The sequence below is a fragment of the Seriola aureovittata genome, chromosome 4 (assembly GCF_021018895.1).
Source record: "Seriola aureovittata isolate HTS-2021-v1 ecotype China chromosome 4, ASM2101889v1, whole genome shotgun sequence".
In the NCBI taxonomy this organism is placed as follows: domain Eukaryota; kingdom Metazoa; phylum Chordata; class Actinopteri; order Carangiformes; family Carangidae; genus Seriola; species Seriola aureovittata.
Window position 1 is genome coordinate 7,178,723 of NC_079367.1, and position 23,936 is coordinate 7,202,658.

Here is a 23,936-nt window from a genome sequence, read left to right on the forward strand (position 1 = left end):
TTTGGCATGAATCACAGTGTTTTAGTGTCACATCATGAATGTGGGTGATTCACCCAATTTAAAAACAAAAACATTTCATCACTTCCTTTTAGTAGTAATCAGTCATGCAGATAGTTTTGGTTTTATTTGAGACATGTATCTCAGAGATTTTTGCCTCCAACCCACTACAAAGGAGGTACATGAATTTTTTATTTAAGAACAGCAACAACAATATGAACATTTCTTTCCACAAACAAAGTCCTGGTTTCCTTTGATAATCCACACTGGATCCACTTTCCCAATGAAAACAGTTGGCAGTGTGTTGTGTGGATTATTTATAGTCACAGGGACAGAAAAGAGATGTAGCCGTTAATTATTGAATCTAATATTTTAACGCCATGAGCAGCACAAATACTTTTTCATTTACATTAATTGTTTTGGATCGGAGGCACAAAATTTCACAGATGGACGAATAAAACAAGAACTAACGAAACTAAGACCTCGGTTTTGTTCCTGCTGGGCAGAAACTAAAACTATGACTGTATCTGTATGACACACACACAGATAGACCCACACACTCGAAGAACAATATGCTGCTCTTTGCTGGTAGATAGCATGCTGTGCTCACTTGAGGAAATGGCTGGGAGTGTGTAAATGTGTGTGTGTGTGTGTGTGTGTGTGTGTGTGTGTGTGTGTGCCTGAGGTCACCATATAGGAATGCTGCTGGGGTGTGTGTGTGTGTGTGGTTGTGAATGGTCGGGGATTTGGGGGGTTGTCATTTCATAAAAGGGGCGCTGACACCTGGAGCAGAATAAGGAAAAAGTGTGGACTTCTGGAGAAAATATCACTATGTGTGAAAAGGTGAGGGAGGCAGAGGGGAGCAGTTGTATATCGCATGATGAGAAATGGCACGGAGGGACGGTGTAGCGAGGTGGAAACAGCTGGCTATCCAGCAGGATGGGGGGGGGGGGACAAATTGCAGAAGGCCTGGCTGTGGGGAGGGGAGCTCCCCTGACTGATGCACTCAGATCATCAGGCGTCCACTGTGGGTCAGAGGGGGAAACATGATCGCGGAGCTGCTCAGGCTCCTGTAAACTCTCTGGTATCTCGAGGTCTTATTTTCTGGCAGAACAAACCGGTGCACTCTTACCGTGGCACATCACTGACAAGGGACCTCAGAACATGATACACCCATCGCATTTGTGCACGCATGAACACACACTTTGGCTCAAAAACCACATGAGCAGGCACATAAGCATGAAATGATATCTGCCGGATTTACTCTGCACTCGATGTACTGATATATTGTTTTTAAATCAAGATATCGGCTACACAGCTACTGTGAAGTGATGTCGGACCTCGAGCTGCTTCCTCGCCTTGACCAAAGTTCAAATATTGTATTTCTTCATTCGTGCTTTATCGATTCATCCTTTTTCTTCCTGTTTGTTTTGTGCCAAATGTGTGAATTTGAGATTGTTTCATCGTGAGAGTGAGAGGGAAAGAAAACATCATTCCCTCCTTTGTTACTAAAGGTGAACAGGACCCACTGATAAAGACCACATCCGCATTGATTGGCATTATATCATAGCCAGGAAGCTACCAGGTGCAATGTTCTCCCATAGGTCAATACTGCTGCTTACAGCTACACAGTAAATATTTATACATTGAGTAGCTGTAAGTCTGAACCATCGAAAACCTGTGTAAATATACAGCTGCTCTAAAGTGACTCAGTGCTCATAGTAACTTCCATCTCCATCAGTCTGAGAGAACTGGTCCTAAACATCTTTATGATTCCAAGATTGTAAAGAAAAGCTCGTCTTTAGTTTTCCATATAAAACAAAATTAGCATTAGCATCAGTAGCATTGCAGAGATATTGAGAAAATATCCCATTTTACTTCCTGCTTTTTTAGCGACAAGTGTCACTGTTTTTTGAGTATTTTATTCTTTGAGCTTTCTCACAGTACTGCCAGCATACATAAAGACTCTTGGATTGATACTTGACATCAGACCTAAAAACTGGACGTGTGCTAAGAGTCCAGGTCTGGATGAAACCCTGTATCCTTGTAAATTAGGGATCAAATTTAAACAGATCACCACCTCAGCCTATCAGCTGGTGGCACCTTCACAAACCCAGACTCTGTACCACACCACAAGTCACGTTTGGCTTTATTGGCATACACGTGTGCGTTAGAGTGTTTGCTCCCGACTGATAAGTGGCTAAAAGTGGGAACCATCATGTCACGATGACACTAAAATAAACCGAGCTGAGCTGTGAGGAGCCATGGACGGACATACAGGACGTGAGTTTACATTTATGGTCGACTTCTACAAAGTAAATCAGACAGACGCTGAAGCTGAGAGGGGGTTGGACCAGTTGCTTAGTCTGGTTCACTATTAGCAGCTGTCACACACACTCACATGCAAAGTCTCTCTCCCATAACAGCCTCATAATAGAGTGACAGAAATGTAATCAGCCTAAAGCTTTCTTTTCTTCCTTCGAGCGTGTCACTACATCATGTTTCAACAATAAAATGTCTGGATGAAATTAGTGAATCTGAGCAGAAAATATGGTTCAGTCTTCAGATGGGAGCAGAGACACAGTGGGAGGAAGAGGAGGAAGATAAAGATGAAGAAGAAGGAAAAGAAGGAGTTTTTACAACACTTCCTGTGTCCTTGGACAAATGTCCCATCCCCACTGAGTCCCTGCAGATTCACCTTCATTGCCCGAATACAATTCTGGCAGCAGGTCCATTGGTGAGAAAACACTCCTCACCGCCAGGGAAAGACAAATCAAAGCTTAACCTAAACAGCTGTTGGATAACTTTACATCTGGATTTAGAAGTAATGGCAGGTCCCACGACTCAGTAAGAAGATGTCTTTCAGCTCTAGAGGGTTACCGACGAAACCAGACCAATCAGAGAGCTCATGTGTATTCGCTCTCGGAGATGAGTCAATGAAACCTGGGGTTGCCAACGTGTATTGCTATTGTATTGTTCGATATTGTCTTGTATACTTTCAAGAGTTAGCTTCAAACTTACAGAGGCACAACATTTATATTTAATATTACACACGTTCACGTTTGCCCCGATACATTACTAATATATTAGCCTGAAACTAATAAGACAGAACTGTTTCTATACTGACGCTGCGGACTGTTACGGTCTCCCTTCCACTGTTAACTCAGTGGAAGTTTGTGATGCAAATGAAACTTCAACCAGAATATTTGCAGATGCCACAATATTGTCTGGTAATGTGGGACAACGTGACCCGGGAAACCTGTGTGTTCAAACAGCTGGAGGTATGAGGGTGCTGGGTGAGCGGCACCTCCTGTGTTTGGTCAGGGGGTTTTTGTTTAGCTGTCAGAAGCATCTTCATCACTGACACTTTAATAAAGACTTTGCAGGGGTGAGGAAGAGGTGGGGATGGGGCGGGTCGGCTGCTGCGGGGGGGTGAGTGTTTGATGAACACTACTGGGAAACTCTCAGAAAAAGAAGCTGAGCTTTGTTGTGTCCAACACATTAGATATGATATATTAAACAATGACAATGAAATTGAAGTGCAGTTTTAAACGGAGGGAGTTAAATCAGTGTTTACGCCAAGCTGCGCATCACCTGACTCTAGCTTCATATTTAACGTACAGATCATCACATCATGATTTATATTTGGTGTCAAATCTTTTGCATCCCTGTTATGTCTGACAATGCTGTTCTGCAGCCACCTTCACTTCCTGCCTTTTCTCTGAGACCACGTCCACACCAATATTTTTTCATTTTAAAACAAAAACAATCTCGATGTCTCGAATGTCGATGTAAACAGGAAGCAGATTGTCCACTTTGCATTTAATTAAGGCTTAAGGAAGTTTATTGTCATTGTAGTTCCTACAACGAAATTCAGTTTTTTAAACTAGATTAGTTGCAAAAAATACAACGAACAAGGAACAGCAAAGACAGTTGCAGCGTTAAATGACAGAATTTAACTGAGCAACAGCTGCTAACAAAAACAACAAGGTCAGTAACGCTTGTAATTCCTTATCCATGTTGCTTTCACGTCTTATAGCCGAGGCTGATAAGACCCAGTCAGGGATCGACTGTGGGTGTCTGGGTCATCGTCTCGAATGGTCGTCGTTTCTGCCCGTACAGACTACAAGAGCCGCAGAGTTTTCAAACTAAAATGGATCCAGCAGTGTTTTCCAAAAGTCTCGAACTCCAGAGTATTGTTGGCACCACGTGTAAATGTACTAAACTAAAAAGTAGTTGTGTGGATGTAGTTTTTCCATACAATAGACATTACTTTTATTCATTTATTATGAAGATTCAACGGGTGTGACCATCCTTCTGCCTCTGTTTGCACCTCTCTCTCTTTCTCTCTATCTCTCTCTATCTCTCTCTCTCTCTCTCTCTGTCTCTGTCTCTTTCTGTTAGTGACATTTGAGCTTCCTCAGGCCTTTGGCTGGTGGAGAACCAGAACAATGGAGGCAGGCTGGCAGCCCTCCAATAATTTCCAGTGTGTGTGTTACACAAAGATACACTGACCATTATGGGTGCCTAACTTTAGCACTCATTTGCAATTTGCAAAAACAAATGCACTAACACAGAGAGCCATCAAGACACACAGGATTTCACAGTGAAGCCAATATCATGGCTAGTAAAACAAATATGAATATTTACAAAGCTTATAAACTACCAGTGTCCAGTCAATGACTTTGCATTTTACAGAACACAAAATAACCAACAGTATATTGTATGTGCAAATGTAACATATGAAGCATGCTCTCATGCACACGCAGCTACTATAAAGTGATCAGAGGTCGCCTCAGTTAGTGACAGAGGACTCTTGCTCTGTAATTTCCTCTGTGGAGTCTTTAGAGGAAAATCCTCTCGGAGGAAGAAAGACACACTCAAACCACCTGTTCTTCAAACACTGTACGTTCACGCAGACTGCAATTTTGCCGCTAGAGAAATCGCAGGGAACACCACTTTGGGCAGAGGGTGGAAAAATATGCGCAGCCTTTGAACTGAGAATATATAAAAACCTAATTGCAGGTGAGAGCAGTTGAACAGGGAAAAGTTTTCTTCTTAAACACAGTATGCCTGAATGTCAGTTACAGTCTTGGCTGGTGACAAGCTATGATTTCACATGTGCTGACTGCAGCTTACAATAAAAGGGTTAATTCATGCTTTTGAGGTCTGAGACAACCTGTTGTTATAATTTCAAAAAAAGCATTATACTCTCTGGCTATGGTGAGAGATACAGACCAGGTTTTACTCCACTGGAGGCAGAGACAATGGACGGTGATGTCGGTCAGTCATTCTGTCTCTTTTGGTCCAAACAAACTGATATGAAATTTACAAAGAGGATGGAGACGTTCTATTTTGGACACTGTCCTTGGGTCCAAGAATGGTCAGTTTTGCAAAAAATATATAGAAACTTAATGTTCTGTTTGGGATCCTGGAAACACTGGGCCTTTCAACATTGATACTCATGATTTTTTACATGAGAATTGCTGAACATGTTTCAGAAATCTGCTACAGAAAATGACGCATCATGTTTGTGTTTCAGGCAACCTGGTTAAAGGTTCTGTAAACAAGATTATAAACAATAAAATAGCAGCAAACAACTATGCAAAGATATAGTGTAGTAATGTGACCTTCCAGAATTTCCTGTACTCAAGAAACCACATTTTTGGCTAAAAAGGACTCCGACAAAGAAAGAGATGAAATCAGAGCACAGACGGACTGGCTCAGATCCTGGTCAGCCGGTGGACCGTCAAAACATCCATAAAGTTTTTACCGGCTCCGTCAGTGTCATTTATTCAATTCGAGCAGATAAGTCCAAGGCTGAATTTCTTTCCAAGTCTGACCATGGAGCCAACACTGGTCTGGCTTTACCGAGAGGAGAACCCTACGAGCTGCTAAAGGGTCCAGCTGGACAAATAACTACCTTTTCTTCTCCTCAACGTATGATTAACGACACAATGTTAAATGCCTGTTTTCATAAGTGACGGCTACAATAGACATGATAACGTTAGCTGACTTGCTGTTGCCGATACAATGAATGTGTTTGGCAAATGTTACTATAGCTAGCTGTCTGTAGCATATCACGGCAATGCTAGCAAGGGCTAATATTTGTGGCTGGATTGTTTTTAGTTGGCTCTAGTGTGCACAGGGTAATTTTATTCAGTTGTGCTTTTTGTTGTGTGTTTAGTTGACGATCTTACTGTGCTCCGTAGCACCTTGCTGACGGAAAACGGGGGAGGGGAGGGGTCGGTTGTGGTTGACGATGCATTTGTTTTGGTCTCAGTTGGTGGTGGTCTAGTGCGACACCTGGTGGCAGTGAGGATCGTTTACAGAATCTTTAAATACAGTGGATTTCATTTGCTGCACCTGCTCAAATCTCATATTTGAGATCTGTGAGGGAGCTCAACTTCTCTAAGCCCATAACCATAACTAATGTCATGCAGGATAACATACTGCCATTTCTTTTTTAGCCAGTGAATTTTTGGCAAACTAAAATATAAATATATATTCAGTTTTTGTTAATGCATAGCACAGATAAAATATAACACTTGATATATTTCCTTATTTGGGGAGTTTTCTCAGCTGCTCCCATCATCCTTTACTTGTCTGCTGTTGGTTAAGTCACTGTTCAAGATGTAAAAGAAGAACTGTAGTTTCTTCCAGACCAGCTATCGATGAGAAATAGGTTCTGCTCATTATGGGGGGGTGGAGATCATTTTTCACTCTTGTCCTCCCTCCTCTGTAATGTCGAGCTCCAACATATGGCAACAATAGAGAGCAACTGACTCCCCTGTCTTCCCCGTCTGCCTCCCTTCCTCCGTCCTCATCTCTTACCTCTATTCCTGGCAGTGAGGCAGAGGAGGGCAGGATGTTGTGGGGGTGTCTGACATGCTGACCTTCTGGCAGCAAAGAGGTCAGGTAAAGAGACAGTCTCTATCAGCGCTATCTTAACTCCCATTTCTGACAAACAGCTGACTGAAGTGAGGTGGTGTGAGAAACAGGTGACAGAGCCACTCGTCATCTCAGGGCAATATACGAAGCTGCACCTCATAAATTACATTCAATGCCTATTCAGAGTGGGGGGTGGGGATCAGGGTGGTGGAGGGGTAAGTAGTGAGTCCAACTTTTAGTTACAGTTAAGTTACAGTTATCTTTCCCTGATGCTAACAGTGTCGTTGCCATGTGCAGATATTGTTTGAAGGTGCTATGGAACGTAATCTTTCTGAGGTCTGGCAGATTTAATATTGATGTCAGGTGATAGGTTTGTTCATCTGGATCAGGATTGGTTAATCCCATGACAATTGGCATCTTATTGAAAGAAATGTCTGGTTCCATCTGTGTGGCCCAATTAATTAAGTGGCATTAACCAATAATACACTTATTGTCTATGGGGGATATCTTTGATGACTGATTTGTCGAGGATATAGCTGCCTCTCAAAGAATGGTGAGATAGATTACAGTCCCCTGTGACCTTTAACAGGATGAATTGGTACGAAATGAATGATAGTCTAGTAATATGGTGAATGGACTTATACAGTGCTTTTCTAGTCTTATTTACCACTTAAAGTGCTTTACAATACATGCCACATTCACCCACTCATAGACTGATGAAAAAGCCATCAGGGGCAATTTGGGGTTCAGTATCTTGCCCAAGGAAACATGCGGACCGGAGGAGCCGGGGATCAAATCACCGACCTTCTGGTTATTGGACGACCCGCTCCACTTCCTGAGCCACAGCCACCCACGCCAATACTTATAATGGAAGAACCTAACAGACTCCAAACTGGTCCCAGTCTCATTAGTAGCTGGAGGGGAAAGTGATAATTTGAGGTTAGAGGTTGGAACCAGGCACCAACCACCCAGTGTTACCCAGCGCTACCCAGCTTCATGCCAAAACTTTAAGGTCCCTCATTTTCCTCTTCTTCTGTGTTTTATCTGAAGTGTTGAGAAGATATATTTATGGTTTTAAGAACCAAAAACCATCTCAGTGTAGTTTTACATCTCCTCTCTCAGGTTTTTCTCTGGAGCTCTAGTAACAACAGGTTGGTGCAGTGCTGACTGTTTTCTAAGTGATCCAATAAAAAAATATAGCAGAATTCAGGTAAAAACATTTAGAGAAACTAATTCCTGCAAGGTTGGATGGTAGGTCCTGGTGGGCTTGGGGCGTGGCTGTGGGCAATGACTGCTTTGTTGTGACATCACAAAGTTACAGGAAGACCTGACGGTTCCTTTTAAGGCTCAGTTTCTGAATACAGGCTGTGTGCATTTCTCTGTGGACTGAGGCTTTGATACTTTCAACCTAGACCTGATCTATAATCACACTACACATGGACAGAGACCTTTAGACTGTGCGGGACCTTTAAGTCCAACCAAACATCTTTAATCAACACAACTTCAGCCAGGGAGGCAGAGCCGCCCTCTGAGCTGCTGTTGTTGGCTGGACTGAAATCCTGCAGAATCTGAGTCCTGATCTCATGAATTACCAGACGTCAGCTGGACAAAACATCACTATTATCACCATCTCCATCACACTGACTAACCAGTCTGCCCACGTCATGGCCTGTATCGTGTTTATCCTTGGCCCTGAGGCCGCTCTGCCTGCAACAAGACACAGAAACACCCACATAAAAACCACACCGCCAGAAGATCTCATCACCCTGAGATTTTAGATTCTCAGTTTTGCAGAGGGGGAGGCCAAGCTTTAGCTCCTTTTTATATATACAGAATCTAGAGTAGTAATCGTAAGTCTACATATCTTTTGTATAGAATTTATTCACATATTTTTCATGTATTTTCATCGTTTCATCCTTGTGAAAATATGCTATGTGGGAATACTCCACTGCCCTTCTGCTCACCTCTGACACTCCATCACCAAACCTCTGCAGAGTTTACATTTTGAATTTCATCCTCACAGTGATTGACAGGCAGATAAATTAACTCCAGGTCACGCTTCTGCTTCTCCCGAGCCTCCAAAATGCCCAAGGTAGCAGTTATATCTGGGTCACCCTCCTCCTGCGGTGAGAGACTTAATGTCTGGCAAAACCCTGAAAACTTCAGGAACCCCTGCTCTCTCACCCGTGACCCCACCACAGTGTCACACAACCTCTAAAAACCGATTTTCCTTAAAGTGCATTCTGGGCATTATTCCAAAAACACTGGAACTAAACGCAGCTAAATGAAATTTTTGAGAAGTATTTCCCAGGGGGATTGAGCTGACGTTGCTAAAAGTTGACTTCCAGTACGGCTTACTGGTTCCAGAGGGTGAGGAGGGTGAGCTGCGCCACCAGCCAGTCAGTTATTAACCTGTTTCCACAGAGATGATGACGGGAACACGGCCTATTGTCTGGAAGTCATTAAGAGCACCAGGGGTAGCCAGGGAGTGGCCGCATACCTCTGTTAAACCCCCAGCATGTGTACGCACACGCACACACACACACACACACACACACACACACACACACACACACAAGCTTGCTCTCTCAGCTGTGCTCTCTTTTCACAATTATTCTTTTCTTCTATATCAGTCCAAACCTATTTCACTTCATACTAACAACATTTCGCCAAACCAGCATTCAAAATAGCTCCTATAAGTAGTTTACATTACAAACCACTCAGTTCCTCTCCAGATGTGTTCTGTAAAAATCCTCTGCTATGATTCATATTTAGTTTAACATGGATTTCCCACATAAAAAGTGAAAAGAAAAATGTAAAACTGGGTCTGAAGCTCATCTACTCTTACTTCCCCATCAAGAAATCCGGACCAGGCCTTGTGCCCTGCCCACAACTGCTAGGTAGACAGGTGAAGGAGCAGAGAGTATCAAGATGGTTAGAGGAGGAAACATCAGAGAAACTCAGACCCAGACTCTGTTGTGACCAAAATCGGCGACTATAGCAGATGTATCAGAACCGTTAGCGCAGTTAGCATCTTTTATTTGTTCATGTTGTTTGTTAGCTTGTAACTGACACAGTGTTAGCGGTTGTGCTAATACTAACTCTCTTTCTCTCTGTACTGACGAGGTTTCAGGTTTATTTAGCCCCGCCCCCTGTCCCCACAAGTTGACAGGATTGGTTCCTTAGGTTTGTGACGTATGAAACCCTGGCCGTCATTGTCATTGGTTCACTGCAGTTCAAGGTGGAAACACTCAGTCATGTTGTTGACTGATTATTTCACTCATATTATGTTTGTAGTATTTAAAAAAACATCATGTGGATGTTAACAGTTTAAAAACTTGATTTTCATCAGAAAGTTATGATTTAAAAGCCAGTTTTGTACAGATATTGTTTATGTAATATCATATGTGTTAACTTGAGTGTGTGTTTCATCACAAAAACATACTTGAACTCTGTTTTCTGTCTCACTCATATGTATTAATAGCCACAAAAAGGGGAGTGGAGGGGGTTTAGTGCCAGGAATCCAGCTTTAAAATGCAGCAGAGCTCTTTGGGGCAGATTGGGGGAGGGGTAGAAGGGTGGGGAAGGGGTCACAGAGGCAAAGAGGTGTACATGGATGGATGGATGGTTGTGGTAGGATTTGGACACAGAGAGCAGAAGCTGTGCGTCTCAGTTATCAGAGTCAGTCAGAGTTGGCTCAGCTCGGGGAGTCTCCGCAGACAGCGTGTAAATGTCAACTGTCTTTGTCATGGAGATAAACAACACTACACAACATTACACTACACTGTAACCCTGTGTTCAGCTGAGCTTCCACACAGACTCACACACGCTCTTTTACTGTTCCCTTCATTTGCAAAAGTGAACGTGATCACCGCCTCTTCTCTTTTTTGACAGTGTGAAAGTTTCAAATAAGCAAATTAAGTTGAAAATAATAAAAAACAGGCAATAAAACATTTCTACTCCTCAACATGATGCGACACAATATTTCTGCATAATATAATTGTTTGAATACTTTCCATCTAGAGCATGTTCATGCAAGTGCACAGCTCTGCCATTACAACCTGACTATTACTCTGCTGACACAGTACTTTCATGCCAACAGTCTGCTGCTGCAGCTCCCTCCACCTCCACATTATTTGTTTTATTTTTGATATTGTTGATTTAATCTTCATAATTAGTTTTCACAGCAGAATCATTGTTGCTGCTCATCTATTTTCCATTAACTCTGACTCAGTATATAAAACAGCCGCTACTACTTCGACTCTGATCGCACTCAACTTTTCTCTTTTACCTTGTTCTTGTTAAGAAATCTAAAAGAGTTCATTTCTGCCATTTCTGCCTTTCTTCACTAATTAACTTCAGTGTTGCTGCTTGCTTAAATTTGTGCCTTAAAGCAGGATTTCCACATCCTCTCTGAGGGGCCACGTCGTGCCAACAGCAGCTACAGTATGTCTGTAGGCTCCAAGATTAAACAGACATGTGTCCTCAAAACATGTAACTACACATCAGGATTATGAAGATAACACATAAGATCTGTTTTTCATAGTGAACTGGAAAAAAAAGGGTCAGTCTTATCATGTTTTTCAGTTCACATACATTTATAAGAACAGCTCTGCTCACCATGACTCCTGCTCTCCGTCATAATGAAGGAAACAGCAGAGATACAGTAATGGCGTAGAATACAGTGAATAAAAAATGTAAACACAGATTCAGTGGAGGATGCTTGTGTTTTGATCAACACATATTATTTGTGTTTGCGTTGCAGTGGCGGAGTGATATCTGGTATTTAAGGCAGGACTCCTGTTCACCATCTGCATCAAGCATGAAGTTTAACGCAGTGAGTCCGAGCAGATCACACTGATGTAATTTAGATGTAATTACTGTAATAGGAAGTTAATAGGAAGCATACCCACAATGCACACAATGATATCACATTATATTCTATTAATGAAATCACATGACAAAATGCAGAAATGTGAGTGTATATACATATAGAGTGTATGTAGAGCATGAATGTCATCGGTGACAGTACAGCAAACACACATCCGTGTTTTCACCTTTTCCATAGCAGTGATCTGTGCATGGGAACGTGCACCAGCAGCCAGTAATCTCAGTGTAATTCAGTTTGGACTGGGATCGGTACATCTAAGTGCTCTGAATGTGCAATCTATCCATCAGCCTGTTCTCAGACTGTGACTAAACTAAAACACCGCAGGCTGAATGCTGCAGTGGTCTGCTGCTCGTGTGTGTGTGTGTGTGTCTGTGTGTGTGTGTGTGTGTGTGTGTGTGTTGTGTGTGTGTGTGTGTGTGTGTGTGTGCAGATAAGAAACAGATAGCATCAAGGTTGCGTTGTGTAATGTTAGGGGGAGATGGAGCCAGTGGGTGCACAGGGAGGGATGGAGGGAGACGGGAGTATCTGGAGGAGTGTAACCTGAGGGAATTTTTACACCAACACAATTGAGAAGATCAGACAGTCAAGTAACTGAACACTCTGTGCTCAGGGCAAGAGACACGATTCCAGATTTGAACCAATGTATTATCGCTGTCAAATGGACTTTAATAGCCTGGTGTAATTATTGAAACACGGGTGGAGACAATGGGCGGCTTCTGTTTCGCAGCAGCGGCGGTGGTATCGAGAGAGCAGATGTTCCTCCCGATTAAAACCACATTTCCAATAAATTCTGTTGCTTCCTGCGAGAATCTGTTGAAAGTGATTTTGCCTTTCATTGGCACAGCCACACCGCGCAGCGTGGGGGCATCACGCCACACACACACGTGCATGCTAATCATTTATTGATATTAAATGGCTGCATGTAGTGAGCCCGTCCTTTGAGTCTGTATATAAGAAAAAACCCAGACTCAACTTCAAACTCCCAAACTCCAGAAAACAGCTGCTCCATAACAGCAGCATTGGGCCGTAAATCAAGCACACCCCGTCTCTGTCTGAGCGTTGATGACCATCTGACCTGACTGTGATAATCTGATCTGCTCATTTGCTAATGAACACACACACACACTCACACTCACACACACACACACACACACACACACACACACACACACACACGTAGCACTAGAGGAATGTACTGTGTCTAATGCTGGGCGGGTGGGCGTTTGATTACAGGTGTGGTTCAGGTATTTGTGGGTCAGAAGGAAAATGAAAGTGAAGCTTTTGTGAAAGAAAATCTGATGAGAAAGATGAACAAAAATCACTGAATATTAATGATCTATTTATCAAAAAATCTAACTTTTATTAAAAACTGAGTTTGATCAGCCAAAATCAGACTTAACTCGACTGCTCCAAAAACACATGGATCCTACATTTCCCACAATGCAACTCAGCCATATCTTTTATTAGACTGACTCTGTTTGGTTAATGCCAGTTGTACCTCAGTTCTTATTTTCTAAATCTTCAGTCTCCTCGAGTTGAGAGGACCCTGATGACATCACCATGACATCATCAGGTTCGGTTTCTCAGAGGTCCACTTACTAGCTTTTTCTGGAGCTTTCAACCGCATGATTGTACATGTGTGTTTATAACACCTGCTATCACTGTGACCAAAATTTCATACTTGATAACAACTGAGCAAATTCTAACAGCCAATGAAGACAGTGAGATGTGGTTGAAAGCCAAGAAAAAAGCTAGTAAGTGGACCTTTAGTTTTTTTTTTGTCTTGTTGTTTTGTTTTTGAATTTTTCATCGAACTACTATTTCTGCTATTAAGAATGAGCTTTTAAGCTCAAAGTCTAAACTTTAATTAATTTAAACTGATTATTTGTGTCATATCTGCACAACTAATTTAATAAGATTTAATTAAATAACAGAATTGGCCTCTGGAGGAGAAACGAGGACGTCAGGTGAGAGACAGGGAACAGAGGAGTGAAGGAATGAGAGAGGAGGGTCAATCCTGTAATCCCTCCACACTCAATGTACTCCCAATGAAGCTCAGGAACCCACACAATGGCCCATTGAGACGGCTGCTTTGGCACCGTAATTGGCAACAGCAGCTTTGTCGGCAGACATACAGTATGTGTGTGTGTGTGTGTGTGTGTGTGTGTGTGTGGTGTGTGTGTGTGTGTGTGTGTGTGTGTGTGTGTGTTTTGGTGTGGAGGAAGAGGAGACATTGTGCAGGAGGCTTAGGTCTTTGTCCTAATCCTAATCTTGACTAATTCCTGTTGCCCAGAACCATTAGAGGATAGAAAAGAGCCGCACAGCTGCCTCTTTACAAACCCCAAAAACCTTCCAGATGGAAACACACACACACACACACACACACACACACACACACACACACACACACACACTGCTACACACACAGCTGGGTTTCCATTCAAGTATTTTTATACGAATTCCAATGTACTGAATCAGAAAAGTGGGAGAGAGGCGGTAAATTATGACAGAGCGTCTCAAATATTGCAAAATATCAATCATCATCTTAACAAGGCAGAATGAGAGGAATATAAAAAATACTAATATAAGCCTGTACGCACAGTGTGTTTCAACTCAGCTGATGAAAACGCTTCAAATCACTAGTTTGATTTTTTTGTTTGAAGAGCAGAGAAAAAAAAAGAGACAGAGGCCGTTCATATATATAATTCATACAGATACGTGCCGCAGGTGTGTTTTCAACATGAACGCGGTCGTGCTGACTTGCTGCAGGTGTGTTGGAGTTGAGTACGTGTGTGTGTAAGTGTGTCCTGTGTGTGTGACGCCTTGGCAGGTCACAGTGAGGATGCACAGTAACAGCTGGAGAGCAGGCTGGAGGACAGACACGCCTATACACATCTCTCTGGCACAGATACCTTCAGCTTGGATCTGAGCCGCTAAGAATGCCTGCAGTGTGTGCGTGCGTGCGTGCGTGCGTGTGTGTGTGTGTGAATAACTGTTGTAATCAGGCCTGTTTGAACAGCCAACTGTACTTTCTGTGCTGCATCTCCTCACACAGGTGAGGATGTGGCAGGAGGAGTGAGCTGCAATTATAATTGAAACAGCCACGAGTCGAGATCTGACCACGTGGACCAAAATCCCATGAGGCTCATCACCGCAACGCAGCGTACGCACGGTCAGCCCTCGTGCACCTCTCAGTACTTCCTGCATCACATGTTTGATCTGATGTGTGTGTGTGTGTGTGTGTGTGTGTGTGTGTGTGTGTGTGTGTGTTTGGCTGACAGCGGGGGATCTCCCTAAGCAGACACACTAACAAAGACGCCCTTGTGTTATTTAGCTGTGACCACATGATTTCATTCCTCTGTTGTATCCAACCACATTGTTTGGTAATTACAGATACAGGAGGAGCAGCTATTTGCATAACGTGCAAATAGCACATCTAAACTTTTTGTGAGTCTGCATTTTAGATATCTGTAAGACGATGAGTGTTTACACCTTCAGACACAGAAAAGCTGAGCAGATAACTTTAAAGTTTTGTCGTCTGTGACAAATGTTTCATTTTGAAAAGTTGGGACAAAAATATCTTTTTTATGTCACTTCAAGTCAGTTTCCAAAACTGTGTCGTAACATCACATAATGAAAACAATGACTCGGTATGCTTAACGTGTGTGTGCAAGGCTTTACACTCTCTGAGCACTTTATTAGGAACACCTGTGCACGTTTAATCCTGCAGTTATCCAATCGGCCAATGTGGCAGCATAAAATCCTGCAGACACACGTCAGGAGCTTCAGATAATGATCACATCGAACATCAAGATCGAAGGATGAAATGTGATCTCAGTGACTTTGAATGGAGCCAAAAACAGAAAACATTGAGTGCGCAGCAGCTCTGTGGCTTTCACTGAGCTTCATTCACACCCACCTCACATCCTGATTGGTCAGCTGTGTGGAGGTGAGCGAGGAGCCGAGGTCTAAACTTCCCTCTCAGCTCTCTTTTTTTCATCCAGAGCATAACCACAGGAGCCATACATCATGTCTCACACCCCAAGTGTGTAAAAGTTCACAATTTACAAACACAACTGCGACCCGTGACGTAAATTTTCCTCTGACTTCCTGACGTCATTGCACTGCAGGCTGAACATCGTCAGTGAGCGCAACTGCTGCCAACGTGCCGCTTATGTTACGCAGCCAATGTGCACAAGGTGTCGTACCCCAAATCTGCAGAAGTATAAAAGAAAACAGACGCAGAAACATTTCAGAAGGAGAATCATATTCCAGCCTTGAGATGGAAGAAGTGCGTTTAGACTATTATGTCTTAAAATGATCCTGTTTTGAACGAACCGAACGCACAGATGGAAAGTGGAAAGTTGGATTGTGCTGCGAGAGAAGTTTCTGTAGAAAACCTCTGCAGAGAAGAATCTCACTAATAATGCATCGATTGGTTGAATTTACCATGAGTCTCGTCGTTGTAAGATCAGACAGAAACATGCTTAAACACATGTATACTAAATCACCAAGGAATGGAAAGACAAAACTAAGAACATCTTGATTGTCTTCAGCTGGTGTGTACTGGTTTTTTTTCCTAAATATTTAGACAAAGGAAATTCTGACATATGACAGAATTTCCTTTCTGCTCTAAAAAAAACAATAAATCTATAATCAGGAGAAGGCCAGGAAAACTGCACGCTCATCTTCAACTGGACGAGACGATGCAGCAGCCACAGGGTGGAGGTGAGCCAGAAGGTTTTCTCCTTGGTTTCATCAGAAGCAAAGGGAGAAAACAAATGAAGCTACACGTGAACAAGGACAGTTACTGTGAGGACGTCCAAGATGAGTCCAGCTCCAGAGGACGTACTTCCTGTCTGATAAACTACAAGGTAACCCTGATATAAACGTAACATAAAGTCAGTTTTGACACACATTTAGCATCAAGAAAAATGTCTGCTTTCCAGGAACTGAGAAAACTGGAAGGCCCATCACTTTTTTTTATTTACTCAGCAGAGTTTAGAAAAACTTTCACAAGACCAGTGGCTATAATTTCCTCAAACTAGAAGCATGTAATCATTCAGGTGAAGCTAAAAACCCCCAAAACTGGACCCACGAGGTTCACACAGGATGACAGCAGTAATGACTAACCACAGCCTACATTTCACAACACTGATTTCACATATTTGACTCATGTCTGAAAACCACACGACCACAGTAACCTCACCTCCCAGGAGCCTGCTCCACTCATGTTACTGTACTTCATAAATCTTTAAGCATCCTGGTGGAGAGGCTATTGTGCAACGCAGGGGCACAGCCAGCGCTTTGTCTGACACGTCCACGCAGCCACGACGCAAACGGCTTCAGTCGAGCTCATATTCTGCCTCTTCGCTCTTTCTCAAACCTAGAAAATTACATAGCAATTACTGAATTACCTCTTCTGCTATTTTATATTAAGTTTCCATCCATGTTACAAAGTATCTGGCACTGGGCCATGAGGTGGTGGGTCAGGACAAAAATGTCAGGAGCTTCTGTGTGCAGCTTCTCTTTTTTTGGACGGGCTCCCTTCATTCTTTAGATTTAGGCAGTAACATAAAAAACTGGGATTTCCAAACACGGGTTTCTTTGGGCGTCCTTCTGCAGTTGGCAGGGAGTAGGCGAAAAGATTGCAGCTGAACTAAAACTAAAATAGAAAATACTGAATACACTGAAAATACTATAACTCCTGAACATTACATGTTGCAACTGCGGGTGAGTTAAAAGTAGTTAAAAGTAAGTCAAAAGTCATGCATACAAGTACATTAGATATGTAAAATAGTTAAATGTACTGATATGGGTAGCTAAAAGTACAAGGGCGTTGAAACAGTTAGCTTAACTCAACCAAGTATCGCACTTTTTCATACTCATGGTCACGAAAATGCCAGACTTTTTTTGTGCAAGACGGAACAAAATTGAAACCTGTATGTTTTAAATTTTCGTGACCATGAGCACGAAAAACCTTTACAACATTGCATTGTTCAATTAGAAAGCTAAAGGTAAAGGACAAATTAAATAATAATGGATAAACAGCTGGAATAGATAAGTCATAGACAAATGGTTGAAATATCAAAGTGCTGCAGTTTTACTACAAATGGAAACTTGAGTTAGTGTGAAACCGAACTAACTTCAACGTTGGCAGTTCAATTGTTAAAAAAAAACCTGGGCACTATCGTGCGATGGCATCACAGACCAGCCACGACGCCCGTCAACATCATCATCATTATATGGTCAATTCCAAGCAGCTGAAACATGAAGCCAGTAGTGAAAGTGCCAAAAACTGCAGTTCCTCTAATGAACACTAGGTTCTGGCTCCAACAGTGAGTCAATCCCCATAGACTGCCATGTTAAAATCTCCTACTTTAACGTAGTAATAAACATGTTTACAGCCTGGTACAAAAAACAGTTTTGGTCTGTAGAGCTAATTTCCTCCTTAATGACGACTGTTTATATAACTCACCTGTTTACATTTTATTAAGACTTAAAGTTCTGTTTAATTGAGGATGTGCCACTAACCAGCATGCAACTAAGTCTTGGTTCCACATAGGCCCCAAATCCTTAGCTGGGAGTCAGGGGCGGAGTTAGGCACTGCCAAGATGGCAATGGCTCACTCTGAGCTTCCAAGCCGCTCCTCAGAAACCTGTGGGTGACGTCACCGACGCTACGTTTATGTTTATATACATTCTATAGTCAATCCACACTCGTCTTTGAAGCTGGCCTTCATTTTGATCTCAACTACACACCTGTGAAGTTTTATGACTGAATCACTGTGACAAATCTGTCCAAGAGACATATAAACACCTGTAAGGGGTTCTCACTTCAGCTGGTGTCTCCAGGAACATATTTTGGCAGGATGACACACAAAGAGACTCACAAGGTGACAACAGTACCAGCCAGTTATTATTGTAAACATCTCCACCCTTCTATAATCAATAGTGTTAAATAACTTTCAGTTTAAAATCTGTTTAAAAATGAGGACCCGTTGGGAACATGACAGAGTTATGGAGGAACAGCAGTAAAACTAGGTTGGGAACAAGTGTCGTAAAGGGACTCTGGATCAAACCATGCACCCTCTCCCCTCCACCAACACGCAGTACTCACGTTCGTCTTGCTGGACACAGCAAATGTGGCTCTGCTGGAGAAGCGGGCGGTGGAGGGGCTGCTGCTGGACACCGGGCCTGTCACCATGGAGGAAACCCTAGAGCCAGCAGGAGGACTGCTGGAGCTGGGGGAGGATGAGAAGGTGACAGGGGGGGATGCAGGGCTTGACTGACTGCTGAGGCCGCTGTAGGTCTGCGCTTGGCTCCCCGGGGCGCAGGGCTGGATGTGGAGGAGAGCCTGGCTCTGAGTGTGAGCCTGACCCTTTCCGTAGACCACCTCCTTCACCTCCTGATGGTTCTCCTGAATGTCATTGAGGTGATTCTTGTGATTGGGACTGTGACTGTGGTTGTTGTTGTTCATCAAGCTGCTTCTGTCACACGTCATCCCACTCAGGAGCTCCACCTGTTGGGTGAGAGCCTCCAGCTGACTCCTGAGCTGCCGGTTCTCCTGCTGGAGCTGAGCCACGGCTCGTCCCAGGGGCCCGCTCAGGTTGGCTGTCTCCTCCAGACGACGCTCCATGCCCAGCTTAAAGGCGCTGACATCCATGTGGATCTCCCTGATAGCGTCCCGCAGAGTGTGCTCATACCGGGCCAGAGCTGCACACACCGTTTCCCCCTCTGGAGAGGAAGACCGGGGGTGACACAAGTCTCCCATCTCAGCGAGGGTTGGGGCTTCCATCGGTACCGCTGTTGCCACTGGTGACCCTCTTTGGACAGGGGCCAGACAGTCTCTCAGTCTCTGAGATCCTCTGGACACTGGAGAACTTCAGTCACTGTGCTTAGGGTTTGACTGGAGGGAGTGCGGACTCACAGAAGAGGGTTGGGAGGTGAAAGTTTGCAGGAGGAGGAGGGTGGGGGGGCAAAGGTCTGGTCTGTTTTATCCCCACTCCTTCAGCTCCGTCCTATAGGCTGGCACAGATGTCTCACTCTGTCTTCAGTCTGAAAGCACAAAAGGGACAAGACTTGACCTTTAGCTCGTGAGCAGCTGTCAAAGTCTGAGTCGTAGATCTGGTCCTGAAAATGAAGATATTAGCAATAAAATTAAGGCTGGTATCAAACGTTTTCATTCAGAATCCACAAAAAAAAAAAAACCTGATTCAAACACAACTGCACTGAAACTGAAGTGCTGTGTTTCATAAAGGCGTCACAATGACAGACAGAAAACACACATCTCTTTGAGCCACTCATGTCCCATAACTGCCATTAAACAGAGCAGTGAGGTAATCTTCACTCACAGCTGCGACAAACCTACCTCAGTGTAGAGTTCCCTCAGCGCTGAACAGCTGTATGAGTGTGTGTGTGTGTGTGAGAGAGAGAGAGAGAGAGAGAGTGTGTGTGAGCTCTGCTCTACGCTGCCGCCTCTTCTGGTTTGTTTAAACTCTCAGGTTGATCACTCCTCTCCTCTGGCCCGGAGGAGGGAGGAGGAAAAGGGAGGGAGGAAGGAGGAGTGGTGGAGTGGAGAAACAACATGGAAAGAGTAGTAAATGTGAGGGGAGGGGAGGAGGGAGGCGGACCAGGGAGCTTTTTACATCCTTGCACTGTGTAAACTATTGGAAGACGTCCCGTTCCCCTCCTCTTCTCTCTCTTCTCCTCTTCCTCCTCTTCCTCTCCTCCTTAAGAAGAAGTGAAGAATCCTGTCTTTATATCTTTCATTTGAACGAACCGTTGCACGTATGTCACGTTAAAGCTGCATTAATTAATGTTTTTATATTAGAAACCTTTGTCAAATCTGAAAGGTGTCACTCATAGAGTCGCTGTAGTTCCCCTCAGCTCCACTGAGCGACTTTCAGCTCCCTGTTTTGGTTTTACGTCAGGTCATTTTACTGATTCGGTTCACTGTCACGCTGTTGCCATGAAACTGCCACGAGGAAATGATATGTCTGTGTTGTGTTACAGCTTCTTCTCCTGCCTCCAAGGGGACAAAAAAAATCTATTAATGCAGCGTTTTTTGGCCAATTATTTGATTTAATGTTGCTGTCTTTAATTCTTACTAAATTCAACCATTAATGTAACACACAGCATCACTTTTGTTGCTATGGTTACTGTCAGTGGTTTCTAACCTAAATCGATCACTTTAGAGAGGTGATTGGTTGTTAAAGTGTCCTCAACACCTGTGAGTCGGACAGGTGTTTTCAGTGGACATGGTATAATGATAATTAAAGTAAGTCATGCCAGAGAACACACAAAATATCAAACATATGTCAGATAATACAATTAGAGGTTTTAAAACATAACCGAGAAACAGAAAAACAGAAAGGAATGAAACCAATTAAAAATCTATTAACTAAATTAAAATAAATAATAATGATAATAATAAATAAAACAATAGAAGAAAAAAATAAAAATAAACAAAGTAGAATAAACAAAAAGGGAGTGTGTGTAACTGTCTGCTGGTATACTGTCAATATAATCAGGATGAATCAATAACGGATCAATCGTAGTACAGATAATGGTAATCATATCTATTAATATGATGTAGTTTTGGTCTAATTAAAGTATTTTTATACTGTAAAAGTTCATTTATAGAATTTATCCTCCAGTCCTTTTGATGAAAACTTTTATTTTCTCTAAATCTAAATGCATCATTCATCTCATCCAGTTTACATGCGTCGGTCTGTTACCTGCTTCCAGCTCAGTCAAATGAATCTGTGTCCGCAGACTAGGATCTATTTCACAGTAGAGATTCAACCCACAGCATGTACATGGAAGTGTTCCCATTTTCTAAAAGAGTTAAGAACTCACAGTTTCATTTACATCTCATACTCCATCTAATTTTACTTTGATTCTCCATCTGCTTCAGTCATGTGCAACCTTTTTCCCTCCTTTCGACTCCATCTGTAATTCTTTCTCTCTCTGCTGTTATCTTTCCATCCCCTCGCCCTAATGGTATTTTGTTAAGATAAACACTGCACCAGGTCAAAGGTCAACATTTCCTGGCGTTGTACCCTCTGATGTAAGGTTAGGTAAAAATATAAACAGTGGAAAACCACTGCAGGTAGATACAAAAGTCATCTTTGTTACAGAAAAGTGTTATTATATTTTGCTATTTCCACATTTTTCATCGTGTATAATACGTCAGCTCGATGCTATTTACTTCACACGTGTATCACACATTTACACCATGAGCAGAAATGCAGATAGAGGGAGTTAAATAGAGTTTAGCAGTTTTAACTTCCACAGATTTACTTTACATTTTTCTAATCGGTTCTATTGTCTTATGTGTGATGGCAGCACGAGACGGAGAGACCACCACCCTCCCCCCTTGTAACTGGACCCCAACAGAGCAAACATTCCACACCAGATAGCAATTGTGTGTGTGTGTGTGTGTGTGTGTGTGTGTGTGTGTGTGTGTGCGCAACAGACAGACTCATGCAAATACTTCAACATTCCACCCTCCTGCTTACCGTCAACAGTGTGTGTGTGTGTGTTGAGGAGTGTGTGTGAGACAGGGATGAGGAGGGGGCTTGGTGTAGTGATTTACTGGAAGATTGTACCCCCTCCCTCACACACACACACACACACACACACACACACCCCTTCAGGGTTTTATGTGAGTCTGCTGGGGGCCATGCAGGACGCATGCGGCAACAAACCACTGTAGAGGTCAGAGGTCATAGGTATCAGCTTCATCAGTCTTCAGTGCTGCTGTATCTGAACCTCACAGAGCAGCTGGATTTCTCACAAGCTAGAATCCATCTCACTTCACTCCCAGCTATTGGCTTGTGGCCGAACCACAGTGGTTTGGACCAATCAGCGTCCGATGAGGGAGAAACTACTGGGCGTGCAAGAAGCTTCTGTTCATTAAGAATAATGGCGGCTGCTAAAGAGGTTAGACTAGATGCTGCTGTTACATCACATAGCAGAACTGGAGAGTGTTTGTTCTTTGAAAGAAGAGCAGGAAAAGATTGCTCCTACATATGCAGAATCTGATCGGTTGAAATAAGCCTGTGATAAACATCCAATCATCTGCCAAGTAGCTTTTGAAAGTTTCCAACAAAGCCAGGTTTGGTATCTTAGACTGCGTATAAATCTATGAAGGTATAGATGCCGCAGGGATGAAATATTGTTGATGTTAGCATCACCCAGGCTCCTTCCACAAAGAGCTAATGGGATTTTTACATTTGCTTTTGGATTATTGCAGAAAAGAAACTCTGAAATGAACATTCAGCAGGATAATCTTCTTTGATGAAAACCACTTTGTGATTTTTAAAGCCTGAACGCAATCAACAGAAGTAAAAAAGCTAATGTTAGCCTATAAACGAGCTACACCACGGTCACATGACTTCAACCTCACCACCACTAAACTTCAACTTGTGTTTTGATTTAGCTCTGACCTCTTCTATAAATAAAACTTTCCTCTGACAAAGTTAGTAACAGTTTGTATAAACACAACGAGGCTGTAAAGGTGGAGAAGTGAGTAGTTAAACGTCTGTAGTCTCATTTAGACACTTGTTAGCAGCCGGCCTTTTTTAAGAGGCATAAAATCTTAAATAAATCTCAACTGGGGTATTTACTGGTTATTTACTGGACAGGTTTTAGGGCCCATTCCTACGGTGCTATTTTACCTCTATATCGACTCGGCTCTCCCTTCTTAAAGTTTAGCTTTTTGAAAATGTTCTCAAGTGTAAAACAACTGAACCTCTGGTCTTAAACACACTGATATATACTGTAGATGTCGACCTTGCACAGGCACGATTCTGTGTGGCAGCAACACTACAAAGCCAATTTCCTGTTTCCCCCTAATTTTTGACAGGAACAACATATAACGTGCAATCAGGTCATGATCTAACATAATCCAGTCATCTGCCAACACAAACAGGAAGACGTGTCAAAGTGAACAGCTTTAATGTGTGATTGTAAGTTTCAAAACATAAATCAAGACGTCACAGAGAGTCTGTGTCATGTTTGAATAAGGCCCCGAGCCAAGTGTCTGTAAAAGTCGTGGCAGCAGACGAGGTAATCTCCGTCTGACAAGGAATCTGTAACACTGCTGGCTACACCTGTCTGTAAAGGTAATGAATCACCTGTACAACTGCATT

At 42.8% G+C, this 23,936-nt stretch overlaps 1 protein-coding gene across 2 annotated transcripts in view; it reads right to left on the bottom strand.

The window, feature by feature from the left end:
- smtnl (smoothelin, like) overlaps positions 1-20,259 on the bottom strand; it is a 32,564-nt gene extending 12,305 nt beyond the window's left edge. The window contains exons 1-2 of one of the 2 annotated variants that reach the window (XM_056375157.1): positions 20,150-20,259; positions 18,899-19,836 (exon numbers count right to left, since the gene is read on the bottom strand). In XM_056375157.1, the coding sequence (XP_056231132.1) occupies positions 18,899-19,576 (678 nt within the window). In that variant the 5' untranslated portion in view covers positions 19,577-19,836; positions 20,150-20,259. Of the gene's footprint in view, positions 1-18,898; positions 19,912-20,149 lie in introns of both variants that reach the window. The other variant, XM_056375156.1, reaches the window with a different exon arrangement.
- Between the last annotated feature and the right edge of the window lie 3,677 nt (positions 20,260-23,936).